Below are 27392 nucleotides of genomic sequence, written 5' to 3'. Positions count from 1 at the left end.
CCAGAGTGGGTAAATCTTGTGTCTAGAGGCTGTTACGATTTTTGAGGTGCAAATGACAAAAGAGCAACAGGAAGCAAAATCTTTGATAAAAGAAGAAGAGGAGTTTGGATTTGATATCCCGCTTTATCACTACCCGAACGAGTCTCAAAACGGCTAACAATCTCCTTTCCCTTCCTCCCTCACAACAAACACTCTGTGAGGTGAGTGGGGCTGAGAGACTTCAGAGAAGTGTGACCAGCCCAAGGTCACCCAGCAGCTGCATGTGGAGGAGCGGAGACGCAAACCCGGTTCCCCAGATTACGAGTCTATTGCTCTTTTTTAAAAAATATATAATTTTTATTAACAGGCCAATCAAATCACATTAATTCCAAATCACATTAGTTCCAAATTACACAGCCAAATTTTTAAAATTTTTGTTGGGGGTACCCATACTTCAAGCTCCGAAAGGGATCCAAACTTCACTCTTGCTGCAGCAGCTTGAATTGAACAGTTCTATCCAGTTCTGTCCAGATAGTCTCTTTGTTATTTTCCTCATCTTATTGTTGTTATCATATATTCCTTCCTTTGTGATCTCTGACGAGTCTATCACTCTTAACCACTACACCACACTGGGGTTAACACACGAAAAACCCCAAAGTACAAGCAGAGGTGCTCTTTAAAAATCTATAGATGGATCTGCCCAACTGTTAGCTGCAGATTATTTCAATGGAAATAATTGTATACATAGATATGTACCACCATCCCCTAGAGTTCATTAGATCAGCACCATCTTGGCTTCCAGCATCACCTACAAGGTGAACGTGACCATCTTGGGAAGGTTAGTGAAAGACCTAAGCGGACACAGGAATTTCTTTCTTACATCTGAGTTTCATAACCAACCCAGGCCACAGACTCCCGAGGAAACACTGACTGAAGCATGGGGCAGGGTCTACAGGCTTTCTGACAGTGCTTCCTAGACACCTGGCCTAAGCAGGACAAGCGGTGAAAGAGCCAGCCAGTCACCGTTCTGCAAATATGTCTTATCCTCAGGGAGAAAGTAACCTCAGAGCTCATTCCTGAGAAGGAAGCAGCATGCGTGTGGCAACAGCAGGGGGTTCCCCCGTCTTGTCTGCCTCAACCCTTAGGCAGCCAGGTTTAGATGGCCCTTACTGAAGACAGAAAACAAGGGCTGGAGGGTCTCTCCTGAGAAGGAGGCTGCTGAGAATGTGCAGAGGCGGGCTGCTCTATCGGCATCGTAAAAGGCCATCCGCCTCCCTTCACAGTTCAGGGTCACTCGGATCCTCCTGGGCTCGTAACTCAGGGGCAGAACAGTCCGTGAACCGAGACAGGCAGCCCTGTATACGCCTCCCCACTTCCCCAGATCCCAGACCCCTTCTTCGGGACCAGCAGTGATCACCTGCTTCCTCTGGACAGAACTTTTGGCAACCCCCACAGCCCACCCCTCATCGCTCCCCACGGTGACTTCCCAGAAGTGCCTGCCTGCTGTGAACCCCTCACGACCCAGCACATAATAATAGTTGTTAAATCTCTCTGGTCTGTTGGGCAGAACTTGACGTTCTCCTCCTCGCCTCACACTCTTACGATCCTCAGACAAGAGGAGCCAGGGATTTGCTGTGTCGGGATCCAAAGTTACATTTTCTGTGGGGGCAGATGAGGAAAGAGAAGACAAACAAGGTCAGCTGGGAGACTTGACTTTTGTCTAGACACGTAACACGGAAAAACAACGCCCTCTGAAATCAACAGGACCTCATCCAGGACTGGGATGCTTCCTTTGGTTTATAATAATAATCATCAGAATCAGAATCAGAATCAGAATAACAACCACCATCTGGTTGGGTTTCCCCAGCTACTCTGGGTGGCTTCTAACAAAACACTAAAATACAACAACCTATTGAACATTAAAAGCTTCCCTAAACAGAGCTGCCTTCAGATGTCTTCTAAAAGTCTGGTAGTTGTTGTTCTCTTTGACATCTGATGGGAGGGCGTTCCACAGGGCGGGTGCCACTACTGAGAAGGCCCTCTGCCTGGTTCCCTGTAACTTGGCTTCTCACAGCGAGGGAACCACCAGAAGGCCCTCGGCGCTGGACCTCAGTGTCTGGGTAGAACGATGGGGGTGGAGACGCTCCTTCAGGTATTCACATGTGTGCCAGGCTTTCAAGTGTTTAAAGCATTGCACATGCATTATATAATTATAATGTTTACAGCAACTCTATAAGGCAAATCAGGATTATTATTATCTCCATATTTCAGAGTGGCTTGTCAAAAGGCTACCCAGTGATCCATAGCTAAAACATTTAGCCAAGATTTCAACAAGGACCAGGCCAAGAAATGGCTGGACTAAGCGGCACGGCTTTTATTAAGTGACATGTCTGTGACTTTAACATTATTAAATACTGAACGATTGTTTTCTCAGTAATAGTAGCCCAGTGCATTCCAACATTTCTCCGATGAAAATAGGGACGTCCCATTCTTTAATGATAATTTTACTATTTATACCCCACACATCTTATTGGCTTGCCCCAGCTATGCTGGAAAGCTTCCAACATACATAAAAACATAACAAAACATTAAACATTTTAAAAAATCTTCCCTATACAGGATTGCCTTCAGACGGCTCAGGGTTTGGATAATTCCATACCCTCCAACATTTCTCCAATGAAAATAGGGAGGTCCTAAGGAAAAGCGGGACATTCCGGGATCAAATCAGAAACTGGGATGGCTTCTCAAAATTATAGATGGCCCTGGAAAATAGGGGCACTTGGAGGGTCTGTCAATGTAGTATAGTTTTAGGTACTAGTTTAAAACTTGTCCTTCTATTTGGTTTTTGATGCCTGGATTACGGGCTGGTTGGCTCTCCCTTCACAGGCCTAATTGGCACAGTATCATTTTGGTCGGAGAGATTCCTGGCTAAATGGCTAAAATTATCGGGAAGGTCCAGAAATGGGGGCATGAGTCCCTCCACCCCACACACTTAGTTAAGGATATCATCTAGGTATCTCTCCATGAAGAAAAACTGAAGTTTGAGGCAGAGGCAGACATACAATGCTCTGAGTTTGGGTTCTGTATGCTTACAGCATTTCATGCTGTTGACTGCCTCTTGCTGGAGATCGGATGTGGGGCAGCGGACTTGCCTGCTTGTGTTTAAGCCGTGTGCCAACACCCATGTTCAACCTGTCTGTATTGCCTTCTTGAGCAACTTGGAGATAAAGGGGTGGGGAATATAAATTCAACAAGAAAATGAAGCCAAATGTGGCCATATGTTTTCAGTGACCTCATTCCAGAGGAAACCCTTTGGAAATTCTCACTGCCCATAGAAGAGGGGTGAATATGAAATCTCAGGTAAAAGTTAGAGCTCACTGGAAGCGGCAGAAACATGTGTGGCAGACATAGAAAGTGCTAGCCAGGGAGAACTGACATGGACAGAGTAGGCCCAATGGCCTGGTCACTTGGAGAAAAAAGCCCATCTCTCCCAGGAATTGTGCTTCCAGCAGACCCTGAAATGACATACCTTTTCTCAGCTGAAGTCCTGATCCCAGAGAGTCTAGACAAGAAAAGGGAGCAGAGACTTAGCGCCACACCAGTGTCCTTATAACAATCTGGTAACAACAATACAAACTCATAACATTATATCAGAGGTCAGGCAACCAGAGGTGTCCTCCAGACTACAAGTCCCATAATCCTTAAGCACTGGCCATGCTGGCTGAGGCTGATGGGAGTTGTTGTCAAAAACATCTGGAAGCCACCATGTTGGCTTTCACACCACTACAGCTTGGATAAGTAGGGGAGATGTATTAGTGTCAATGTCCAGAATAAGGACATGGTGTCTCCTTAGAGAAAAACTGCCCCCCATCCAACAGATCTTTCCATCACCAGCAGATTTGAGGAGCTGTCAGATCCAGACACTCCTGCCCCAGGATCAGAGATCTCACTTGCCAGAGTTACTGACTGGATCTTGGTCACCTCCTGCCCCCCTCTTGGGTGCCCAGGAATTGAATAGACTGCAACCCAGGCATGAGCTTTGGGGCCCTCCAGCCCTTGGCTAGCAGTATGAGAGGCTGTGAGGTGTATTAAAGCACCTGCGTGAATCAAGGCCTGTTTGAGAGATGGGAAGGAATGAAAAGAAGTTCTTGGTCAGAGCAGCTTCATTGCTGAAACAGCCACTCCAAGAAAACTCAGCCTTCCTGAACCAGGGAAATGAACTGCAAGTCAGTGTAGACAATACTGAAGCAGATGGAACAATGTTTTCTGACAGTGCAAGGCTAGCACTGTTCAGCAATGCTGGGTAGTTTGTAGTTTGCAGGTTGATCACTCCCCTTTTCATGATGAAATAAAATTGCTGCTTTTTTCTGCTGGCTGTCCCATCTTCCATCTTCCTGCCCCAGCTAATATTACAAGTGATATGGAGCTTTTCATGAAAGTTGTTTTTTTAAATGCCCACTATAAAACCATTGAAGCCATTCTTAGTACCTCTGAACTGCTTCATGACACCTTCCAGAAAGGGATTTATATCGCAGAAATCCCAGATCTTCCACTTCAGCGCAGAGGGGAAAGGCACAGGAAGGTTCTCCAACTCCTCTTTTGCTTGAGACCTGATAGAGAAGAACAACATCAACCACCTTCCTTCCAATCAGGGCCGGCCCACCCATGAGGCAAAGTGAGGCGTCTGCCTCAGGTGGCAGAATCCACAGGGGCAGCAGATCTCAATGTTGATCTTCCTTCTGCTCTTGTTCCTGATGTCACCCCTTTTTCGTTGCCAGAAGGGAGGGTGCTGTGTTTTGGTTCGCCTCAGGCAACAAAACATATTGGGCCACCTCTGCTCCCAAGGCAAGTAGCTTTCTGAAAAGCCAGATGTCTCTTCCTGGTGTCAGTTAATCTCCACATCATGGAATGTGTGACAGGAAGTGAAGAGCAGGGATTTTACTGTGTTCAGATATCTTGTGAACACCTATCTATTTAACCAGACTCTACCTGACCCCCCTGGATTGGACCCTCTTATTACGGTATTCCTGTTATTATGATGCTGCTTTATGGCTGTTATGTTGTATTTTTGCACACCCTTTAGAGATTTCTCAATATTTAGCAGTTTTAGAAATACTTTTAAATAAGATACGATTTAACAAGTTACGGTGGACACCTAGAGGCAAATATATAGAAGCAAATGTACAAAGATATATAGAAGAAATATCTACTTTGTTGGAAGTGAATGAAAAATAAAATCATTGGACAGTGAGAGATTTAAAATCATTTTAAAAGAGAAAAATAGTGTGTGTGTTTATATATATGCACAGCCCTGAGTGCTCACTGGAAGGACAGATTATGAAGCTGAGGCTCCAATACTTTGGCAACCTCAGGAGAAGAGAAGACTCCTTGGAAAAGACCCTGATGTTGGGAAAGATGGAGGGCACAAGGAGAAGGGGACGGCAGAGGACGAGATGGCTGGACAGTGTTCTCAGAGCTACCAGCATGAGTTTGACCAAACTGCGGGAGGCAGTGGAAGACAGGAGTGCCTGGTGTGCTCTGGTCCATGGGGTCACAAAGAGTCGGACACGACTAAACGACTAAACAACAAATGCACAGACTATATGAGGGTAAGGAAGGCTTACCCAGTGAAAACTTGCCCTCTCTTTTAAGACATTATTATGATATTTTAAAATGAAATAATACTTGTAAATCATGTGGCGTACAGTATTTCCATAATTAATGGTATGGGTGACTGGGTATTTCATCATCATAAAACATGATTGCATATTTTGTAGATGAGAAAGAGGTTGCAGGAGTCTGAAACATGTTGTATAGTTGAAAATTAATTTCTCTAAGGGAATATTTAAAAATTAATTACCCTAATATTTAAATATTAATTACTCTCAATAGTGAGAGGATCATTTTCTTTTATTTTCTGCTTACCTCTGTAAGAAGCTTCCAATATCCTAGAGGGGAAAAAAGAAGTCATTTGGGTCACTTCTCTGCAGAATACTGTGTGGGTCTGAATGAAGGAGGGAGGGAGAGAGAGACAGAGAGGCGTATCTATCTTTTGGCAAAACACAAAGCAAAACACTCCCCTCTAAAACACGCAGAGAAATTTGATTCTTATTGAGTCAAACTGAGGCATACGTAATATCAAAGAACCACAGATTCAAGGTTGTAATGGAAACAAATAATTTCATTGATGCAGAATGTTTCGTTCAAGCCCTAGTGCTCACTTTTTCTGAATATTTGGACTTATCCAAACACCCTCCTCCCCATCTAGTTGCTAAACAGGATGTCTCAGTTCCCTAGAATGACCTAACTTCTAAGTGTCTTGGCGTCCTAGCATTCATGGAATGCAGTTCATAGTCACCCAGCCAGAGCTATGGGCCAGAAAGGACCATGCATGCTGGGCCAAACGACGTCAACATGCCGTGCTTGCATGCCTCACAACATGCGCGCATGATGTCAGCATGCCCCACAGAATGCTGGTGCCATGCTCACAAACCAGGGATCATGTTCACAAGCATTATAAGCAGTCAGTTCCCCAAAGCCTGATGGAATAAGAAGGTTTTTGTTGTGACGTGGGGTTTGTGATTTTAGCTCTCTTGACATAATATGCTGGAGACAGTTCTCTAGTAACACTTCTTTATTCAAGCAAACAAGACTGAGACTGAGGAGGGGAAAGCTACATTTATAGGGACAGGGAACTAACTAGAAAGGATACATTTTGGAGGGAACAATATCAGGCAATCACAGTCCTGCCTTTTGGAGGAAACCAATAAGACAGAGGATCCAAATACAGCAGCTTAAATGAACCAATAGTAGCTGTACCCTCTGGAACCAAAAGGCAGTTACTTTACCCTAATGCAAATACAGTCAATAATAATACAGATATAAAATCCTTTGACTCAATACACAACAGTTTGACTGGGAGCGGCTGCCGAGACCATATAACACCGGTCCTGAAAGGTCTCCCTTGGCTCCCAGTACGTTTCCGAGCACAATTCAAAGTGTTATTGCTGACCTTTAAAGTCCTAAACGGCCTCAGTCCAGTATACCTGAAGGATCATCTCCACCCCCGTCGTTCAGCCCGGACACCGAGGTCCAGTGCCGAGGGCCTTCTGGCGGTTCCCTCACTGTGAAAAGTGAGGATACAGGCAGAGGCGGAGCTAGCTGCTCTGTGCCCGCGGGGGCGGGGCTGGCATACCGGGGGCGCCGCCCACAGCAAGCGTCCCGGAGGTAGCAGCGCTGTGATGTAACCCCCCCCAAGAGATGACACCCAGGACGAGCCGCACCCACCACACACCCCATCCTCTGCCACTGGTTAAAGGGAACCAGACATAAGGCCTTCTTGGTAGTGGCACCCTCCCTGTGGAACGCCCTCCCATCAGATGTCAAGGAAATAAGCAACTGACTTTTAAAAGACATCTGAGGGCAGCCCTGTTTAGGGAAGTTTTTAATGTTTAATATTATGTAGGGAGCCACCCAGAGTGGCTGGGGATACCCAGCCAGATGGGCAGGGTATAAATAATAATTTATTATTATTATTATTATTATTATTATTATTATTATTATTATTATTATTACTGGAAGGACAGAAAGGAAGGAGCCAACCTGGCTTCTTCAGGGAGGGAGCTCTTAAGTCTGCAGCAACCCCTCATATATGACTGCTCCCCTGTAAAGGTAAAGGGACCCCTGACCATTAGGTCCAGTCGTGGCCGACTCTGGGGTTGCGGCGCTCATCTCGCTTTACTGGCCGAGGGAGCTGGCGTACAGCTTCCGGGTCATATGGCCAGCATGACTAAGCTGCTTCTGGCGAACCAGAGCAGCGCACGGAAATGCTGTTTACCTTCCCACCAGAGCGGTACCTATTTATCTACTTGCACTTTGATGTGCTTTTGAACTGCTAGGTTGGCAGGAGCTGGGACTGAACAACAGGAGCTCACCCCGTTGCGCAGATTCAAACCGCCGAACTTCCTATTGGCAAGCTCTAAGCTCTGTGGTTTAACCCACAGCACCACCCGCATCCCTGTGCTCCCCTGTAAAACAATACAAAAGTCCCTGGAAGTTAAAAACTAAGTAGTGACGTGCGGGGAAGAAGTAGCCAAGGTGTGCTACTCAGCTTCTTCTCATCAGCATTTTAAAATGTGGGGCAGAATTCAGAAGTGATCTCCCAGCGTCAGAAGGAGGCCTCACCTGCAGTTGTTCATTTGCTGGCTGCCAACGCTTCTCCTCCATCTCCCGGATGAGGCTGTCAAGAGAGGAGACTTCCCCGGAGAGTCTGGCCAGCTGCTGCTCCCTTTGGGCTGCAATCTCCTTCTCCACTTCTGCCATCTGGGCCAGAATACGTTTCTCCTGTTCTTCCAGAAACTGGCGCAGTCGCCTGAACTCAGCCACCATCTTTCCCTTCTCTGCTTCTATTTGTTTCTGCGATAAGTATGTGGAAGGAAGAGGCAGGAGGATAATATCAGAAATACAGTCTGGTTTTGCAGCATCCAGAGGTCAGTTTTGAGAAGATCGGCCTAAAAGTAACTTTCTCTCACAACATCTACCTGTTAGAATATCGTCTTCAGTACTGAATAAATGGCAGCAACTGATACCAAAATTTATATGTCAAAATAAACAGCCGAGACTGAAAGCCAGAGCTATTTGTGATACAAAGAGAGGTTTGCAACTTCCAAATATAACAGATTTGTATTTTTCAGCTGTAATAAATTGAGTAGTATCATGGATCATGAATGAAGAGACAGCTAAACTTGAGCCAAATTTGATTGAAGTACCATTAAATAGAATATTATGGGGAACATACGGCAGACCATTTTTGCTGAAAAATCGTTGTTTATTTTCTAATTTGGTAAGGTTATGGGATTGATATAAAAGCCTGCTCAGCTCTAAATTTTCTCCCTTGGGATCAATAATAAACATAATAGAATAGGATATTTCCAAGTTTAAAATGTAGAAAAAATGTAATATGCATAGCTGTCAACGTTTCCCTTTTCTTGCGAGGAATCCTATTCTGAATAAGGGAATTTCCCTTTAAAAAAGGGAAATGTTGACAGCTATGATAATATGTTTAGTATTTGGGCCTTAATTAGGCAAGGACCACGTGATTTCATATTTAGAGATTAAGGGATGGATGGTGGGAAGCAATCCTCTATGGTCTGAATGCTTCTGAATCTGTTCTAAATTGCAAGAATATATTAAAACAAATTTGAGAACATTTGGTGAACATTTTGGTAAAAAGTTATCAGTCGTTCTTGAAATACAGTACGGACCCAGAAGAATTTTATGGTATAATATCCCAGAACATTGGGGAAATTGGAAGTGTGGGAGAAGTTATTGTTAATTGAATATAGGTTTACTTTGAATTTAGGGATAACAGAAAATTGCTATAAAATAATGAGCAGGTGGTACACCATGCCAGTAAAGATAAACAAAATAAATACAAATTATCCCGCCCCTGCCACGTGTTGGAGATGTCAGAAAGAAAAAGGAGACCTTTTCCACAAGTGATAGGAAATGTGAAACAGCAAAGAAATAATGGAGTTAAATAAATGTTCATTTAGAAAGAATTATGGGATAAGTCTCTCTCATTTTGAGTGAAGCCACACTCCCCATGGCATCCATTTTGTGAAGAGCGCCCCCAGCACTCTCCCCAAAGTTGAAATGTGCCCACTGGTCCAAAAGGGTTGCCAACCCCCCTTTTTTAGACAATAGCACTTTTTCACTTCCCAGGAACAGTAACTTACAAGCAGGTCTTGACTTTCTTTTTCCATGTCTGCTTTAAATGCCACTGTTTTCTCTTTCTTCTTCCTCAGATTGTCTAAGCAGCTGCTGATCTGATCCTGAAGAGAAAACAAAATTCCAGTCTGGCTCCCACTTTTATTTACTAATTGTTTTAGTATACATGGAACAGGCAAGTTGATCGATATGCTTGCTCTGTCATTCCAGGGTGTTTTTGCTAAGGTCTCCGAGGTGCCCTCTTTCCCCCACTGTAACACAGAAGTGGGGTGAGGAGGCTAGTAGATTCAATATGGGTTCAACACCTCTCGAGATGGGGCAGACAGAGAGCTCCTTCCCATGTCCAGATTATGAATACAGTGGTATCTCAGGTTACATACGCTTCAGGTTACAGACTCTACGAACCCAGAAATAGGGCTTCAGGTTAAGAACATTGCTTCAGGATGAGAACAGAAATCATGCTCCGGTGGGACGGCGGCAACAGGAGGCCCCATTAGCTAAAGTGGTGCTTCAGGTTAATAACAGTTTCAGGTTAAATACAGACCTCTGGAACGAATTAAGTACTTAACCTGAGGTACCACTGTAATCATCTCATGTTTGAGCAGAGAAACTTGAGGTTTTCTATTTAACCCACCCCTCCACTTTTGACACATCTCACACAATCCTACAAACTAGGGTTTGTCGGGATCTCCGCTCGGACAAGCTGATAAAGCTCATCTTCCTCCGGCCGAGTTAATGCATCAGGCAATACTCAACTTTTAAATCACTTTTTTAGATTTCAAATGAGGATTTGTGCACTCTCGTAGAGAGGATAATTATTATTTTTTTAAAAAAATAGTTAAATTCAGCAGGCATGCAGGATTTTACAATGCTGCACAGGAATTCCTCCTGGAGAAATCACTTTTGGTAATGTGGGGAAAATTTTGTTGTAGGTCCTACTCAATGCTTTCCCCCCCTAAAATATATGTTTAGGGGTACTCCCATTTTGACTCACAAAAATCATGATTTTATAGTTCAAACCGGGGAAAATAAATACAGCAAATGGACAAAATTACAAAGATTCACAAAATGTTTAGGGGTATGCGTCCCCCTGTGTCCCCCCAGGAAAAAAAGCACTGGTCCTACTTGTCTACAGCTATTTCCCTTGCGTGGCAAGTTCCCGCCCCCACCAGGATAAAAAAAGACACGAGACACCATAATTTAATGATCCAGAGTGATTCCCTACCTTGCACTCCTGGGAAGCCTCCTCCAGAGGAATCACCTTGTGGTTTTCATGTTCCTTGGATCTGTCACAAACCAGACAGATGGGCCTTTTGTGGTCCTTGCAGAAGAGTTTCAGGGGCTCCTGGTGTGTCTCGCACCTTCTCTCCTTTCCTCCTACTGTTTCCCAGTCCTGAAGACTGAGTTTTTTGGCTCTCAGCGTTTCCAAAACAGTTGCCAGTGGCTGATTCGGGATGAGGTTCCTCTGCTTGATTTGTTCTCTGCACTGGGGGCAGGAAGCCTCCGCCTCAGATTTTTCCCACCACTGGCTCAGGCAGGATCTGCAGAAATTGTGCCCACACTCCGGGATGATGACTGGATCCTGGAAATACTCTAGGCAGATGGAACAAATGGCTTCGTCACAGAGATCCTGCGCCGGACTCCCTGCCATGGCTGCCTCGCCTGGAAGAGAGAGATGGTTTAATTTTCTCTCTTTTGCTTCTGCAAATGGGTGTGTTTCCTTTCCAGGAAATTCAGACCCAATGGCTCAAAGATCACTGCTGTCTGAAGTGGGGGGGTTTAAACCTGGACACAGAGATGAGAATTCAGATGAGCTTATTTCAATCTCTGCTGTGGCTTCAGCTGTGACACAGAGTCTCTTTGACATGGGAATGTTTTCTTTTGTTTTTTAAAAAATAAAGAATGTGAATAATTTGTTAAGGAACCATTTTCCTTTGAAAGGTGGAGATACATGAGAGTTTCTCCTCCAAAAGCTAGTGACTGAATAACTCAAACTCACGTGCCGTTTTCCAGCAGCAGGGCACAAGGTTCAAAGTCCAAAAGCGACACAGCCCAACCTCCCACTGCTCTGCACATTCCCACTGGGCAATTTGACACGCATTCACAACCACAGAGAACATGTGAAGGAAACTGGGGGATTTTTAAGCTGCTCCTCAGCTCCAGCTCCTTCTCAGTCCTATCCTCCCACTGGTCCCATCGCCAGCCTGTCCATTCTATCAAATGGATTAGCACTTAAAACTTTTTTAAAAATATTTTTTACAAGCTGTCCCAGAAGGATGAGCTAATTCATGGCCAGCATTTGATTTTTGGGTGTGTGTGCAGAAGAATGTTCTCTATCTCTCTCCCTACTTGTAATATTTTTAGATACTGCTATAGTTTTTATTGTTGGTGGTTGATCAATATTCCTAATAAAAATATATTACAAATAGATTATGTTGTTCAATGTTGATGCTTTTACAAATTTCATTTGATCCATGCTGAAGTGAGGGTTTTATTTTCCCTTAATTTGGGTATATTTTTAAGTGCAGAAATGAAGAGAAAATAATTAAGGCCATTATAAATCCACCAGAAACTGCATTCAGATTCAGATTCTGGATCCTCATAGTCTGTTTCCTTTTGCAGAAGGGTCCAGAGCTTAAGAAAGGGCTGAGGTGTCCCAGGGGAGACTTCTGAAAGCTTTTGGAGGTGGGATATCCTCAGACCATGCGGGAAAAGTTCTGGGAGGACACACAAAAAGGAGTGGGGGAGCAGTTTCTCTCCAAGTAGACATTGTTTTACTTATATCCATTAAGCTTATGTTAATCATTAAGATATGTGTTATCCGCACAGGCCCTGTGGCGGCAGCAGGTGAGGTCAGAGGGGAAGTGTTTCTGAGGCTGCCAGAACACAACATCATGTTATGAGGAACCTCCTGGCGCAGAGGCAGTCTACCTCTGAATAAGCTGAAGCTGTGGAGGCGAACAGGAAAGGGCTTTGAGTCTCAAACCCTCCTTTAAGAAGGTGTGCAAGTCAGTGGCCACCACCACAGGAAGTGCTATGTGAAGAGGAGAATCACCAAAACCTGTGAGCTAATCCTTTTCGTCTATCTATAAAAACATAGGCACTCCTATGTCTACTCAGAAGTAAATCCCATTAAGTTCAAAGGGACTTACTCCCAGAGAGGTGGGTCCGGGGCTGTAGCTTTAATTTTGAGACTCCTTAAGGGGAGTGAAAGGCAGGATATCAAGTCCAAACTCTTCTTCTCTTCTTCTTCTTCTTCGTTCCATAGGTCTCAAAAGGGATTAGAAAGACATGCTGCCTTCACTTCCTCTTCCCATTTGAGAATCACCATTTGGGTGGCAAAAATGTGGAAATGAAGTGCCCCCCCATATGGTCCAGCGCCGAGGGCCTTCTGGCGGTTTCCCTTGCTGCGAGAAGCCAAGTTACAGGGAACCAGGCAGAGGGCCTTCTCGGTAGTGGCACCCGCCCTGTGGAACGCCCTCCCACCAGATGTCAAAGAGAAAAACAACTACCAAACTTTTAGAAGACATCTGAAGGCAGCCCTGTTTCGGGAAGCTTTTAAGGTTTAATAGGTTATTGTATTTTAGTGTTCTGCTGGAAGCCGCCCAGAGTGGCTGGGGAAACCCAGTCAGATGGGCGGGGTATAAATAATAAATATGATGATGATGATGGGTGACAGCCCATCCGCTGGACATGAATTGAAATGTTTAAGTAACGAAGTGGGGGCAGTGGCAGCCCTATTGCTGTGGGGATCAGATGGGATATCAGTTACCCTGTTTATATCCTTGCAGGAATGTTTATATCCTTGTGGGATAGATGGGGCCATTATACTATTGAGTCTGAAATAACAAAGGAGCAAATAGTAGCAGTATCTTTAATAAAATCAAAGATGTTAACACATGAAACATATTTCCACATTTGTTCAGGCATGTTACACAGCCCCTTTTGACAGTGTCCCACCCCGCAGTCTCCCCCTTCTATTTTTTGTTTGTTTTTTTTATTTCAAAAAAGTGCCCAAGGCTGCGAATACATAAGTGAGTCGCGCACAAATTTTGGATCTCTTTGAATAGAGAGATTTTGCCGAATTGCCACATAAATTGAAGGAAAGGGATTTTGATTGAGACGACTGAAATGTCATCATGGTAATGAGTTGTTGGGGTGAGGGTGAGCTTTCATTCTTTCCAGAGCTAACTGAATGATCTTGAAGATACCAGAAGATTCCGAAAACCGCTAGAAGCTGTCTGAAAGCTGGATGTTTATTTTTCATCAAGGCCGCATCTGTGAGAGGAGCTGCTTCTGTTCTTACAGCAGCTGTATGAAAAGTGTGTTTAGTCTGCATTGATCTGGCAAGCTGACAGAGAGGGAAGAGCAGGGCATTGTGGGTCGCAAAAAGCAAAGCCTGGAAAACTCTAAGAAACTCTTAGTCAGAGTAACTCTGTAAATGGGAACCATTAAGCTTTTATGACCCGGTAGTGAAATATTTCTGTCTGTACTTAATTGCCTCTGTGAGTTACTGCCTTCGTTGTCTGGGTCAGAGCTCCTGAAGTGGTTTGATGTTGGGCATCGCTCTGCTGATTTAGGATTGCTGGCACTGAGAAGCATACTTAGCAGGTAACAGAAAAGCTAGTCTGTCTCTACACTCAGAGATTGTCAGGCGGCCTTTGGCAGACACATAAAAGAAGGGCTGGAGGGTCTCTCCTGAGAAGGGGGCTGCTGTATCTGCATGGAGAAGGGCTGCTGTATTAGCATTGTAAAAGGACACCCGTCCCCCTTCACAGTTCAGGGCCACTCGGATCCTCTTGGGCTCCTCTCTTGGAACAAAAACCTCATAGGGAGGGGAGGAGGACCAGTACTTACTGTCCCACTTTGCCAGACCAAATATCCCTTCGCTAGTAACAAAAGAAAACTCGCCCTTCCTCTTCACAGACTTTCTGGCAACCCCCACCCCCCATCTTTCCCCTCTTCCCACATTGACTTCCCAGAAATGTCTGCCAGCTGTGAAACCCTCACATCCCAGCACATAGGTATATCTGTCAAATCTCTCAGGGTTGTCTGGCAGGTCTTTACGCACTCCTCCATCTCTCACACTCTTTTGATCCTCAGACAGGATGAGGTAGGGATTTGCTGTGTCTGGATCCAAAGTTATGTTTTCTGTGGGGGCAGAGGAGGAAAGAGAAGAGAAATGACGTCAACTGGGAAGCTGACTTTTCTTTAGGCACATGACAGAAACAGCATCCCCTCTGAAATGAACAGGGACTCCATGGCTCTGCATTAGAGACCAGGATGTTCATCAAGTTCTTAATAACGATTCTTGAAACATTTGCAGTTCTTTCAAGTACTTAGCACACATTATCTACATAGAACCGTTGCAACGACCCTGTAAGTTAAGTCAATCTTAGGATGCCCATTTTTCAGATGGGAGGACTGAGGCTGAGAGACAGTGGCTTGTCTAAGGCCACCCCCACCACCTACATTTCATGGCAGAAGGGAGTCAAAGCAGGGACTCCCTAATTCACATCTTAATCTTTTACCTCACATCACATGACAGACCATGCTGGACATGCCAGGCAAAACTGACAGCAGGTGCTCTCAAGTTTCAGTTACATATTTAAAGCATGTTCTACCCCATCTTTCCAGGTAGTTTATAAAAAGAACAATACATTAAAATGTATTTCTGCCCTCTGATTGATACTCCCCGTCTAAAATGTCCTGCTTGGAATTCTTGATGTGAGCGGTTAACCAAGAACAAACTTAAATTGGTTTGTTGTGAAGCAGAAAATTGATAGTTCTATATTTTAAATTGACATCTGTTACATTGTTGATATTGTTTCCTTTTGCTATGACTTGTTTTAATGCAACACCCCCTGGGCTCCCAGGATAAAGGGAGAGTTACAGTAGAAGTCTCTTTAACTACAGTGGACACTCGGGTTGTGAACGTGATCCGTGCGGGGGGCACATTCGCAACCGGCAGTGTTCGCAACCTGTAGCGCCGCATCTGTGCACGTGTGGGTTGCAATTCAGCACTTCTGCGCATGCGCAAAGCACAATTTAGTGGTTCTGCACATGCACAAGCACCGAAACCCAGAAGTGACCTGTTCCGGTATTTTCGGGTTTGGCGCAGTGTGCAACCCGAAAATGCACTACCTCAAGCGGCTGTAACCCGAGGTATGACTGTATTTAAATTACTTTATTAAAGCCAAACCCGGTAACACCTAGGAGGTGCTGTTCCCACCCTCACCTTCAATGCAAAGACGCCATCCTGGCTCCCCACACCAGATAGGCTATATGACTCATCTTTCTCTTCTCTGCTCCTCACATACGTAAAAAACAGCTTAGGAAAGTTGCCAGGTCTCTTATTATTGTTGTCACAGAGATTTCTGGCTAAATAGCAAAAAAATAGCTAGAAGGTATCTGGTGGCATGTCCCCCCACCAGGAAAAAAAAAGTACTAGCTAAAGACGATGTTATCAGGAGTCTGTCAAGAATAAAAATTAATGTTTGAGTGTATGGCAAAGGAGGCGAAAGAGGGAGTGGAGTTTGGGCTCTATCGGCTGAGAACATGTCATGGTCTTGGTCCTGGCTGCCTCTCTCTGATGCGAATCTGTGGACTTGCCTGTTGTGAATGTTTAAGCTCTGTCAGTCTATTGATACTGGTAAATAAAAAACTCAAAAAGGATGAAATGTCATAAACCTCCAACGATATCCTTCAAGAGGAAACTTCTTTGAACTTCTCACTGACAAGAAAATTGTGGGAGTACAATTTATCACTTCCTGAAAGTGACAAAAAACTGTAAAGGAGACATGGAAAGTGCAAAGGGGGACTGGGGGGGTGATGGACAGAAGATCCACAGTAGCCTGGTCTTTTGAGAAGCATTTTCCATCACTCCTGTAACTGTTCCTCCTTTAAACCCTGACATTTACCTCTTCGCAGCTGAAGTCCAGATCTCAGGGTGTCTGGAAGAGAAAAGAGAACAGAGATTTAGCATCTTGCCACTGTCTTGATAACTCATCTAGTAATGACAATATGAACTCATGAGATTGTACAGTCATACCTTGGAAGTCTCATTAGCTGCAGGAGTCGATTTGTTTGGGAGCAAAGGCATTTGATATCCAAGGCACAGCTGTAGTTTAAAGGTAAAGGTAAACGGACTTCTGACCATTAGGTCCAGTTGTGACCGACTCTGGGGCTGCGGCGCTGATCTCGCTTTATTGGCCGAGGGAGCCGGCATACAGCTTCCAGGTCATGTGGCCAGCATGACTAAGCCGCTTCTGGCGAACCAGAGCAGCGCACGGAAACGGCGTTTACCTTCTCACCAGAGTGGTACCTATTTATCTACTTGCACTTTGACGTGCTTTCGAACTGCTAGGTTGGCAGGAGCAGGGACCGAGCAACGGGAGCTCACCCCGTTGCGGGGTGTAGGTGAAGATACTTGGGAAATGGGTGAAAGGCGTGAAAGCACCTAAGGCCTGGCTGAGAGATGTGAAGAGGTCAAGTACAACTTTTTACAGACAACTCACAACTTATGTGAGGGTTGTACTCCATCTGAGATTTGGCATGTTCCCATAAGATCTTGATGGAGACTCTCAGAGCCCAATAAACAAGGCAGAGGCGCAGCCCAGTAAACAATAATTTCTTGCCCGCTCTCTATTTTATAGCGATCCGCGTAAAGCTGTGATTGCGTAAAGGAAGCAGCATAAGCTCTGAGTCTTTGCATGTGAAAGTATGGCCTCTAGATATTGAAAGAGAATAAATAAACCTTCCATTTTTCCTGGCATGGCTAATAATCTGTATGACTTTGAGCCTGTCATGAACACTTCTAAACATCCATTAAACAATCCTTTCAGCCCTTCTTTATTACCTCTGAATTTCTTCATGACTCCCTCCAGGAAGGGATTTATATCACAGAAGTCCCAGATCCTCCACTTCAGGGCAAGAGGAAAAGCCACAGGAGGATCCTCTAAGTTCTCCTTCTCCTGAGACCTGGGAGGAGAAGAACAAAGTCAAGCCACCATCTTTCCAATGCAAGGAGCTTTCTGACAGGGCAGGTGTCTCATCCTGGCATGATGGATATATATCATTAAGACGTGGGAGCAGGTTTTTTCCTATGGCAAAAGGGAGCATCTAGAGAGCACCTAACAAGTTGAAGGAAAACCGACACTCATCTGCTTCCAAAATATACTGAAGGAAATACATGAATATGATATTAAAGGTAAATAATAAATAAATAAATAAATAAATAATTTATTATGTATACCCGGCCCATCCGACTGGGTTGCCCCTGCCACTCTGGGTGGCTTCCAACATATATAGAAGCATAATAAACCATGAAACATTAAAAAAACTTCCCTATACAGAGCTGCCTTCAGATGTCTTCTAAAGATTGCATATCTACTAATCTCAATGGCTCAGAAGCCACATAACCTCATAACCTCCAACATTTCTCTGATAAAAATAGGGATGTCCTAAGGAAAATTCCAGGGTGAAATCAGAAACCGGGATGGCTTTTGTAAATCCAGGAAAGTCCCTGGTTTCTGCATATGTCAAGCTTTCCACACCTTGCCCCTCTTATAAAGAAGAAGCTGATATATGCAAATTGTTTTTGTGAAGAAAAGTGAACAATACTGGGGGTTTTTCGGAGTGATTTTAGGACTACAATGGGCATTTCTGAAATATAAGGAAGTTTAGAATGCTTTAGAATGGCTTTTGCACTTAACATAAACGTATTTTAGCACAGCGGTTATATTATAAAAATGGTGGAAATATTAGAAATTAAAGCAGTGTTTTCTAAACATGGAAGATTCTCAAAATTCATGAGTGTCTGAATATGTTGCAGATGTTTTGGGGACAAGGCTCTCAGTGGCTACTCTTCACGATGGCTGAGTCAAAGGCAGTGGTGCCTCTGAAATCACAGGAGTGGAGTGTCCTCTGGGGCTCGGATCCTGATCAAGGGTTTCCCACAGGCTTCTGGTTCAGCACTGTGAAAACTAAATGCTGGACTAGATGGGCCACTGGCCTGATCCAACAGGGCCTTTCTCACATTCTTATGTCTGAGGAAGAACCTGCAGAAGCCAGAAATACACTGGATATTTAAGGGTAAGTTATAGTGAAGATATTTACAAGTACCTTTGGAATGTCCCCCTCTTTTTGTATCAATTGCAAAGTAAATGAATCCATCACAAAGAAGAGCCTTCAGAAATATGCAATGGAGAGGAACGAGGAACGGCTTCCTTCCCATGATTGTAGATGAGACCAAATGTGTCCCTATTTTTGTCTGTGATTTTGTGAAATGGACGATGGAGTCCTAAGCTATCTCTGGAAGGAGGAACTGGAGAGTGAGTTTCTTACTCTCAATCTTGTGAAATTTAAACCTTGTGAAATGTACGGTGGAGCCCTAAACTAATTCTGGAAGGAGGAACTGGAGAGTGAGGTTCTCATCTGTTAAACAGGAACTTTTGTAGCATCAGAATAAGACAGGGGTTTTCCATCACTTACCTCTGCAAGAAACTTCTGATATCCTGGAAGGAAAGAAAGAAAAAGATATCCATGAAGCCATTTTTGCCCAGAGCGCTGCTGTCAGTTATAAATACTAAGCAGCTGAAGTGGTGAGAGGTTAGCCAAGCACAAGAGACCCCCAATAAAATATGCAGTGCCATGTAATTTGGAATAACCATCAGATGGCAAAAGTCAGCCATTCCAGTGATGACAAAGAAAAGGTCCCTTTCTTCTCTTTTGACCAAGTCACCCAAACACCTGAGAGATTCAATCCCCCGTCCCTGATCTGCCATTTTGCCTGCAGTGCATGCTGGTTCCGTGTTCACCTGCGACCAGTCGGTTTACTGGTTTGTACACCCCACACTCAATCATATCCTGTGAACCACCCTGAGACTTGTGGGGATAGGGTGGTACACAAACTTATTTTAATAATAATGATAATAATAATAATAGGTCACCCCCCCTCTGGCTGGACCCAAGACAGCATCTGAATGAAAAAGTGATGCTGTGCCAATTTGGAATGCCTGTGTTGGAGGCAGTATCGGTTGCATTCAACTAGCTTTTGCTCAGACACACTGAAATTAATGAACCTAAAATAGTCATCCCCATTAATTTCAATAAGTCTACTCTGAGTAAAGCTTAATTGAATACAGAGCTCTAATTGCTTGTGGGCTTCCCAGAGACCTTTGGTTGGCCAATGCGAGAACAGGAAGCAGGACGGAAAGGGCCTGTGGTTTGATCTAGTGACAACTTGAAGAAAATATTGGGGGGTGGGCAGGTAAGCTCCGCCCCACATAATCAATCACAAGATGCAGTACACCCCCTCCCATTTCAAAACAAATGTCCATTATTGGGGGGGGGCTGGTCCTCTCAAATATTTCATTGGGGTGTCAAGGGACCTCAGCCCCTCAGAGTTGGCTCCTGTGCCAGGGCTGACACCTTTTAGCATTCATGTACTGCTTCTTTCTCTGACAACAGTATTTTTATGTGGGGAAGGACTAATAAATGCTTGTACAGGGGTACCTCAGGTTACGTACTTAATTCGTTCCGGAGGTCCGTTCTTAACCTGAAACTGTTCTTAACCTGAAGCACCACTTTAGCTAAATGGGGCCTCCCGCTGCCGCCACACGATTTCTGTTCTCATCCTGAAGCAAAGTTCTTAACCTAAGGTACTATTTCTGGGTTAGCGGAGTCTGTAACCTGAAGCGTCTGTAACCTAAAGCTTAAGTAACCTGAGGTACCACTTTAGTCTGAAGCAGCACACTCCACCCTCTCACATCAGGATGAGGCCTCACCTGCAGGAGTTCACTCGCTGGTTCCTGAAGCTTCTCCTCCATCTCCCGAATGGCACTATCAAAAGCGGAAAGTTCCCTGGAGAGTCTGGCCAGGTGCTCCTCCCTTTTCTTTGCAATCTCCTTCTCCACCTCTTCCATCTGGGCCAGAAGAAGCTTCTCCTGTTCTTCCAGAAACTGGTGCATCTGCCTGATCTCAGCCACCAACTTCCCCTTCTCTGCTTTCATTTGCTTCTGCAGCAGCAAAATCAGAAAAAGGAAGAGAACAGCAGGCCACTATCAGGCATAACGTTGCAGGATGAAGAGACCAGATACCAGAATTCACTTTGAAGGGCATGTCTGCCATTTTAGAGAGATTTAAGACTACAGCACTTTTTCACCTTCAAATAACAGTGATGCTTACAAGCAGGTCTTGGCTTTCCTTTTCTGCATCTGCTTTAAACATCAGAATTTTCTTTCTCTCCTTCCTCACGTTTTCTAGGCATCTGCTGATCTGATCCTGAAAAGAAAACAAAATCCCAGCTGGGTTGCTTTTTCGAGTGTTTTAGTAATATCAGACAACTGAATCATATGCTTGCTCCCTGCCCCACATTCCCGGGGGTTCCGCTTCATTCCTGCCTCCTGCCTTGCCCCACCTTCCATTTCTAGGATCCTTCACTCCTAGATGCTCCAGAGGAAGAACTGTGGGGAGTTTCTCCAATATGCTGCAGGGGGACATAGGGGGAAATTCATCCCTTGAAATATGATGAAATGTTTATTAACAGTGTTTTCAGAACCTTCACAAGGCTGCACAAACGCTCCTGCTAGAGGGAGTGGGGAGAAGACATTATTTCAAGAGTATCTTGGCGTCATTCCTGCCTTGCAGGGGGTTGGACTAGATGACCCTTGGGTCCCTTCCAATTCTATGATCTTGCAGGCCTGGCTTGCCTACAGCTATTCCATCCCCCAAGCAAATCCAGAGCAGTGGCGTAGCATGGGCCAGCCTGGGGGGCGCCTGCTGTGAGCTGTTGCGTCCTTCGCGCAACGTCTTCCATCTGAAGGACTAACAGTCTGGCACCCTGCCAGCTGCACACAGCTTTTGCAAATCTCAGAAAGCGGTGCTGGGCTTGCAGTGCACCATGAGACTTGCACCCCTCAAAGAAAGGCAGCATCAGCCACGTTGGTTGGCCAAATTCCCCACTACATGGCCGAGCAGGCAGCGCAATGCCCCCCCTCTTAGCCCCAGTTACTGGCGGTCGCTCCACTGGCACAACTTGTCCCCATGGGGTTCAGCATGCCCCGGGCACCAGCAAGGAACGCTCTGCCACTGATCCAGAGTGTTTTCCTACCTTATACTCCTGGGACGCCTCCTCTATAGGAACTGCCTCGTGGCTTTTGTGCTCCTTGGCTCTGTCACAAACCAGACAGATGGGGGCTTCATCCTCCTTGCAGAAGAGCTTCATGGGCTCCTGGTGTTTCTCGCAAACTCTCCCCTTTCCTTCTGCCTCCTCTTTTCTGCCCAGAAGGCTGAATTTCTTAGTTATTTCCACAACATTTGCCAGCTGCAGATTTCGCCTGATGCTGCCTTGCTCCACTGTTTTCCTGCACTGAGGGCAGGAAGCCTCTCCCTCAGATTTCCCCCAATACTGGGTCAGGCAGGATCGGCAGAAGTTGTGCCCACACTCTGCGATGATCACTGGATCTTGGAAATACTCCAGGCAGATGGAGCAAGTGGCTTCCTCACAGAGATCCACAACAGGACCCCCAGAAGCAGCCATGGCCACCGCCCCAGGGAGAGAGAGTTGGTTTCGTTTTCACTTTTCCTTCTGCAAATGGGCGTGTTTCCTTTCCAGGAAATTCAGACTCAATGCATTTAGATCTCTGCTGATACGGAGCTGTGGAGTTAGCTGGAGCTGAGGGCCTCTTTCGTGTAGAGGAAATTACCGTACTTTTTGCTCCATAAGACTCACTTTTTCCCTCCTAAAAAGTAAGGGGAAATGTGTGTGTGTGTGTTATGGAGAGAATGCAGGCTGCACAGCTATCCCAGAAGCCAGAACAGCAAGAGGAATCGCTGCTTTCACTGCGCAGCGATCCCTCTTGCTGTTCTGGCTTCTGGGATTCAGAATGGTGGGGTTTTTTTTTGTTTTCCTCCTCCAAAAAATAGGTGCCTCTTGTGGTCTGGTGCGTCTTATAGAGCGAAAAATACAGTAATTTCTTTATTTAAAAAGGAATGCTCTTGGCGGCTGCTCGTTTAAGGAACCATTTCCAGTGAGAGCTGGAGAGAAGTGAGGTTGTTTTGCCCTAACTTCACATGAGCCTCAGACTACTTTGAAAACCTAACTCCATTGCACCCACAAATTGCTCCATTTCCAGCTCTTCGCCTCGATGCAAAGAGGAGAAGCAGCCCAACCCTCCATCACGGTGCCTATTTTTAGTGATTTTGGACAAAATCGCCAGCCTCACCAATAATGTGAAAAAACACTGCCCCCGCCAGGAGAAGACTGAGATTGCACGGCATTTTTAGCAATATGAGAAAATTGTTTCCTTCATAATCAAAAAATGACTGGGTCCTTTTTAATCTGCTATGAAGACCCAGTGAAGGTGAAAGGAGGGAGAGTCAGGGCAGACAAAAGGACTTCTCTTCACACTGGATTTTGTGGGAATCCGATTAATTTTGCCGTGTGCAGAAGGGCTCGAGGGTGACATGAGGGAGGGGATCCCAGAGGCCGAGGCTGACAAGTGGGCCGATGCCTGGAAAAACAAACTCAGGCACTCTTTGGGAAAAGGTGAGTGGTGGGGAGGTACAATTAGAGTTATAGAAAATGTGGCAAAAGTGGACAGGAATACGATTCTCTCCCTCGTAGGGTGTGAGCTAAAGTTCTTGTATGTGCCAAATGCTGTAACGCTCCTAATTTTGGTGCCTTTCCATAGGAAAAACCTCCTGTTTTGGGAGGTTTGTAATGCTTGATGTTTTTATTATGTTTTAGATGTGCTGTAAGTCACCCAGAGTGGATGAGGAAACCCAGCGGATGGTTGGGGTATTATTATTATTTTATTACTTTAAAAGTGTGCCCTAAGGTAAAGGTAAAGGGACCCCTGACCATTAGGTCCAGTTGTGGCCGACTCTGGAGTTGTGGCGCTCATCTCGCTTTATTGGCCGAGGGAGCCGGCGTACCGCTTCCGGGTCATGCGGCCAGCCTGACTAAGCCGCTTCTAGCGAACCGTTTACCTTCCCGCTGGAGAGGTACCTATTTATCTACTTGCGCTTTGAGGTGCTTTCGAACTGCTAGGTTGTCAGGAGCAGGGACCGTCGTGGGGATTCGAACTGCCGACCTGCTGCTGCATCGTGAGTGTTGGAGAAGGCCTCTCCCTCCTCAGGCTAATTCCATCTGGCCTAGGGGGCGGGGCCCAGGCTCACCTTCGCCACGGCTTTAAGAGGCCTCATTGAGGCCGGGGACATCGCTGCTGCTGCATCGTGAGTGTTGGAGAAGGCCTCTCCCCCCTCAGGCTAGTTCCATCTGGATTAGGGGGCGGGGCCCAGGCTCACCTCCGTGATAGTTTTAAGGACACTGATGCTGCTGCAGCAAATGCTAAAGATGTTTTTATATATTTTAAGGTGTTTTAAACGTGTTTTTATTGCTTATTTTGTTGTACCACCGTGAATGGTGGTTTTTATCTATGTATTTTTGTTTTGTTCCATCTTGTTTTGTTTTGGGGTGGGATATTGAGTGGGGTGGGGATTGGTTTTTGTTTGGGCATAATTGTTTTTGGTTGTTTTGTTTTTCTATTTTGTAAATGGAGGTTAGTATGAGGCTTGGGATTGCTACCGTGGAGGGGCAAGGGAGGTATGGCGGTGGGGGCAGATGTTATAGGCGAAGGGGATCGAGATACGGATATGCTCGTACCCCTTCCAATCTGCGCCCCATCCCGAGAGACGAGGGTAGGGTGAGCAAGGATTACTCACCTCTGTCACTGGTGTTGTGCAATGCCAGGTCTATAGGCAACAAAACCGCCACCCTGCGAGATTTCTTTACCTCACAGGGGGTCGACCTGGCTTGTGTGACGGAGACCTGGGTGCACGAAGAGGTAACTGTTACCTTATGAGAGATGGCGCCCCCGAGTTTCTCCGTCCTCCACCAGTCACGGACTGTGGGCCGGGGGGGGAGGGGTGGCATTATTAATCCGGGAAGATTGTTCTTTCAGGGCTCTACCATCGCCATCGATCCCCGGCATTGAATGTGTTGGCCTAGTGTGGGGCTCCAGGAGAGCTTGGCTGTCTGGCTGGTGTACCGGCCACCTAGCGCACCAGCAGCTACCCTGTCAGGCCTGCTGGAGGCAGTGGCCGGCTGGGCCTTGGAGTTCCCTAACCTATTGGTATTGGGGGACTTCAACATCCATGCTGATGCCACTCCCTCCTCACAGGCTCTGGACCTGGTGTCTTCCATGGCGACACTAGGGCTCTCCCAGTTTGTTTCGGGCCCCACACATCAAGCAGGCCACACGCTGGATTTGATCTTTGGCGCCGGTATAGATGTGATCATGTTTCCTTCGATGAAGGTGCCATGGTCTGATCACTATGCTCTGAAAGCCAGGATTGACGTTCCACCCCCACCCTGCTTGGGTGGCGAGCCAATTTGGGCTCGCCCGCAGAGGCTGATGGACCCTGATAGATTCTGTCAGGCCTTGCGGGACCTTGCTCCCCCTGGCGACTCATTGACTGAGCTTGTTGAGGGCTGGAATACCCAGCTCCTGGCAGCCATCGATGAGATTGCACCTAAGCGCCCTCTGCGACCCTGCAGAAACCGGTCTCCCTGGTTTACCGAGGAGCTTCGGAAAATGAAGCGGGACCTCAGACGGCTAGAGCGAGTATGGCGGGGTGCCCGTGACGGAGCCTCAAGAACATCTTATAGGGTTTTTATGAAAACCTATGAGATGGCAGTGAAGGCCGCTAAGAAGTCTTGCTTCTCGGCCTCCATTGCATCCGCTAGCTCTCGCCCGGCGCAATTATTTAGTATAATTCGGTCTTTAACGTCCCTTGAAGGACAGCCAAATTTAAATAACAATCTGACACACAGCTGTGAGGCATTTGCGAGCTTTTTTGCGGAGAAGGTCCTGTTGCTCCGCCATGACCTCCCTGCCAATTTGGATACAATAAAGGAACTGGAGGCCCCTCGACTGTCCTCGGGTCCAGTATTGGACCACTTTGACCGGATATCTCCAGCCGATGTGGACAGACTCCTCCGAGCTGGAAAGCCCACCACCTGTCCTCTTGACCCGTGCCCGTCATGGCTGATTAGAGCATGTCCAGACGAAGTGCGGGCCCCCCTGGGGGATATCATCAATTTGTCCCTTGGCACCGGGATATTCCCAGGGGAACTGAAGGAGGCAGTGGTGCGTCCGCTCTTAAAGAAAACATCATTAGATCCCTTAGATCTATCCAATTACCGCCAGGTCTCGAATCTTCCATTCCTGGGTAAGGTGATTGAGAGAGCGGTTGCTGAACAGCTTGGTAGGTTTCTGGATGAAACATCTGCTCTGGATCCATTCCAGTCCGGCTTCTGCGCTGGTCATGGGACCGAGACGGCTCTGGTCGCCCTAACAGATGATCTCCGCAGGCAGCTGGATCGAGGCGGGTCGGGGCTACTGATTCTTCTAGATCTGTCAGCAGCCTTCAACATGGTCGATCACGAACTCCTGGACCACCGCCTTGCCGACGTGGGGATCCAGGGCACAGTCCTTCAATGGCTGCGCTCGTTTCTCTCTGGTCGGGGACAGAGGGTGGCGCTGGGGGGGGAATTGTCATCGCGCCACTCCTTGGTGTGTGGAGTGCCGCAGGGTGCGATACTCTCCCCGATGCTTTTCAACATCTTTATGCTCCCCCTCGCCCAGCTTGTTCGGAGTTTTGGGCTGGGTTGCCATCAGTATGCCGATGACACCCAACTCGGCCCCAGACACACTGGCGAGATGTCTGGAAGCTGTGGCTGGATGGTTACGTGGGAGCCGGTTGAAGTTAAATCCTTCGAAGACAGAGGTCCTCTGGCTGGGGCGGGACGATATGGGATTGAGGGGGCAACTCCCATCTCTTGCGGGGGTGCAATTAGTGCCAGCACCGTCCGTTAAGAGTTTGGGTGTAATCTTCGATACCTCCCTCTCTATGGAGGTGCAGATTACAGCTATAACAAAGGCGGCATTTTTTCATCTCCGCCAAGCTAAGCAGTTGGCCCCTTATCTCTCTCGCCCTGACCTAGCCACTGTGATCCATGCGACGGTCACCTCCAGACTGGATTATTGTAACTCGCTCTACGTGGGGCTGCCCTTGAGACTGACCCAGAAACTCCAGCGGGTGCAGAATGCCGCAGCGAGACTCCTTATGGGGTCTTCGCTGCGAGATCACATTCATCCGGTACTATACCAGCTGCACTGGCTCCTGGTGGAGTACAGGATCAGGTTTAAGGTGCTGGTTTTAACCTTTAAAGCCCTATACGGCCTAGGACCCTCGTACCTACGGGACCGCCTCTCCTGGTATGCCCCACAGAGAAACCTACGGTCTGCAAATAATAACATCCTCAAGGTCCCAGGCCTCAGAGAGGTTAGGCTGGCCTCAACTAGAGCCAGGGCCTTCTCGGCTGCGGCTCCAATCTGGTGCAACGCTCTGTCACAAGAGACTAGGGCCCTGCGGGACCTGACATCCTTCCGCAGGGCCTGCAAGACAGAGTTGTTCCACCAGGCCTTTGGTCAGGGTGCAGCCTCCCTCCTCTGGCAACCTGCACAGAATTTTGCTTAATCGGTTGCCATTAATTTGATTTTAATTAATTTTTATAATGAAATATTTTTAGAATGTGTGATTATTTGATTGTTTGATTATTTGATTGTTGTTAGCCGCCCTGAGCCTGGCTTCGGCAGGGGAGGGCGGGATATAAA

The 27392-nt window shown here is 46.3% G+C and overlaps 1 protein-coding gene across 1 annotated transcript; it reads right to left on the bottom strand.

Moving 5' to 3' along the window:
- Window positions 1-333: 333 nt before the first annotated feature.
- Window positions 334-22429, bottom strand: LOC309363220 (uncharacterized protein). Its single transcript, XM_081899326.1, has 14 exons — window positions 21821-22429; window positions 20896-20991; window positions 20496-20726; window positions 19201-19223; window positions 17567-17688; window positions 16629-16661; window positions 14299-14859; window positions 10934-11454; window positions 9717-9812; window positions 8164-8394; window positions 5905-5927; window positions 4468-4589; window positions 3509-3541; window positions 334-1638 (listed from the first exon to the last, which is right to left on the bottom strand). The coding sequence occupies exons 1-14, from the start codon at window positions 22247-22249 to the stop codon at window positions 1121-1123; spliced, it is 3039 nt and encodes a 1012-aa protein (XP_081755452.1). The 5' UTR covers window positions 22250-22429; the 3' UTR covers window positions 334-1120.
- Window positions 22430-27392: the final 4963 nt, after the last annotated feature.

The sequence above is a fragment of the Podarcis melisellensis genome, assembly GCF_964234715.1.
Source record: "Podarcis melisellensis genome assembly, chromosome: 2".
Lineage (NCBI taxonomy): Eukaryota > Metazoa > Chordata > Lepidosauria > Squamata > Lacertidae > Podarcis > Podarcis melisellensis.
The sequence above is the reverse complement of the archived record's forward strand: the minus strand, read 5'-3'. Positions and strand labels throughout refer to the sequence as shown.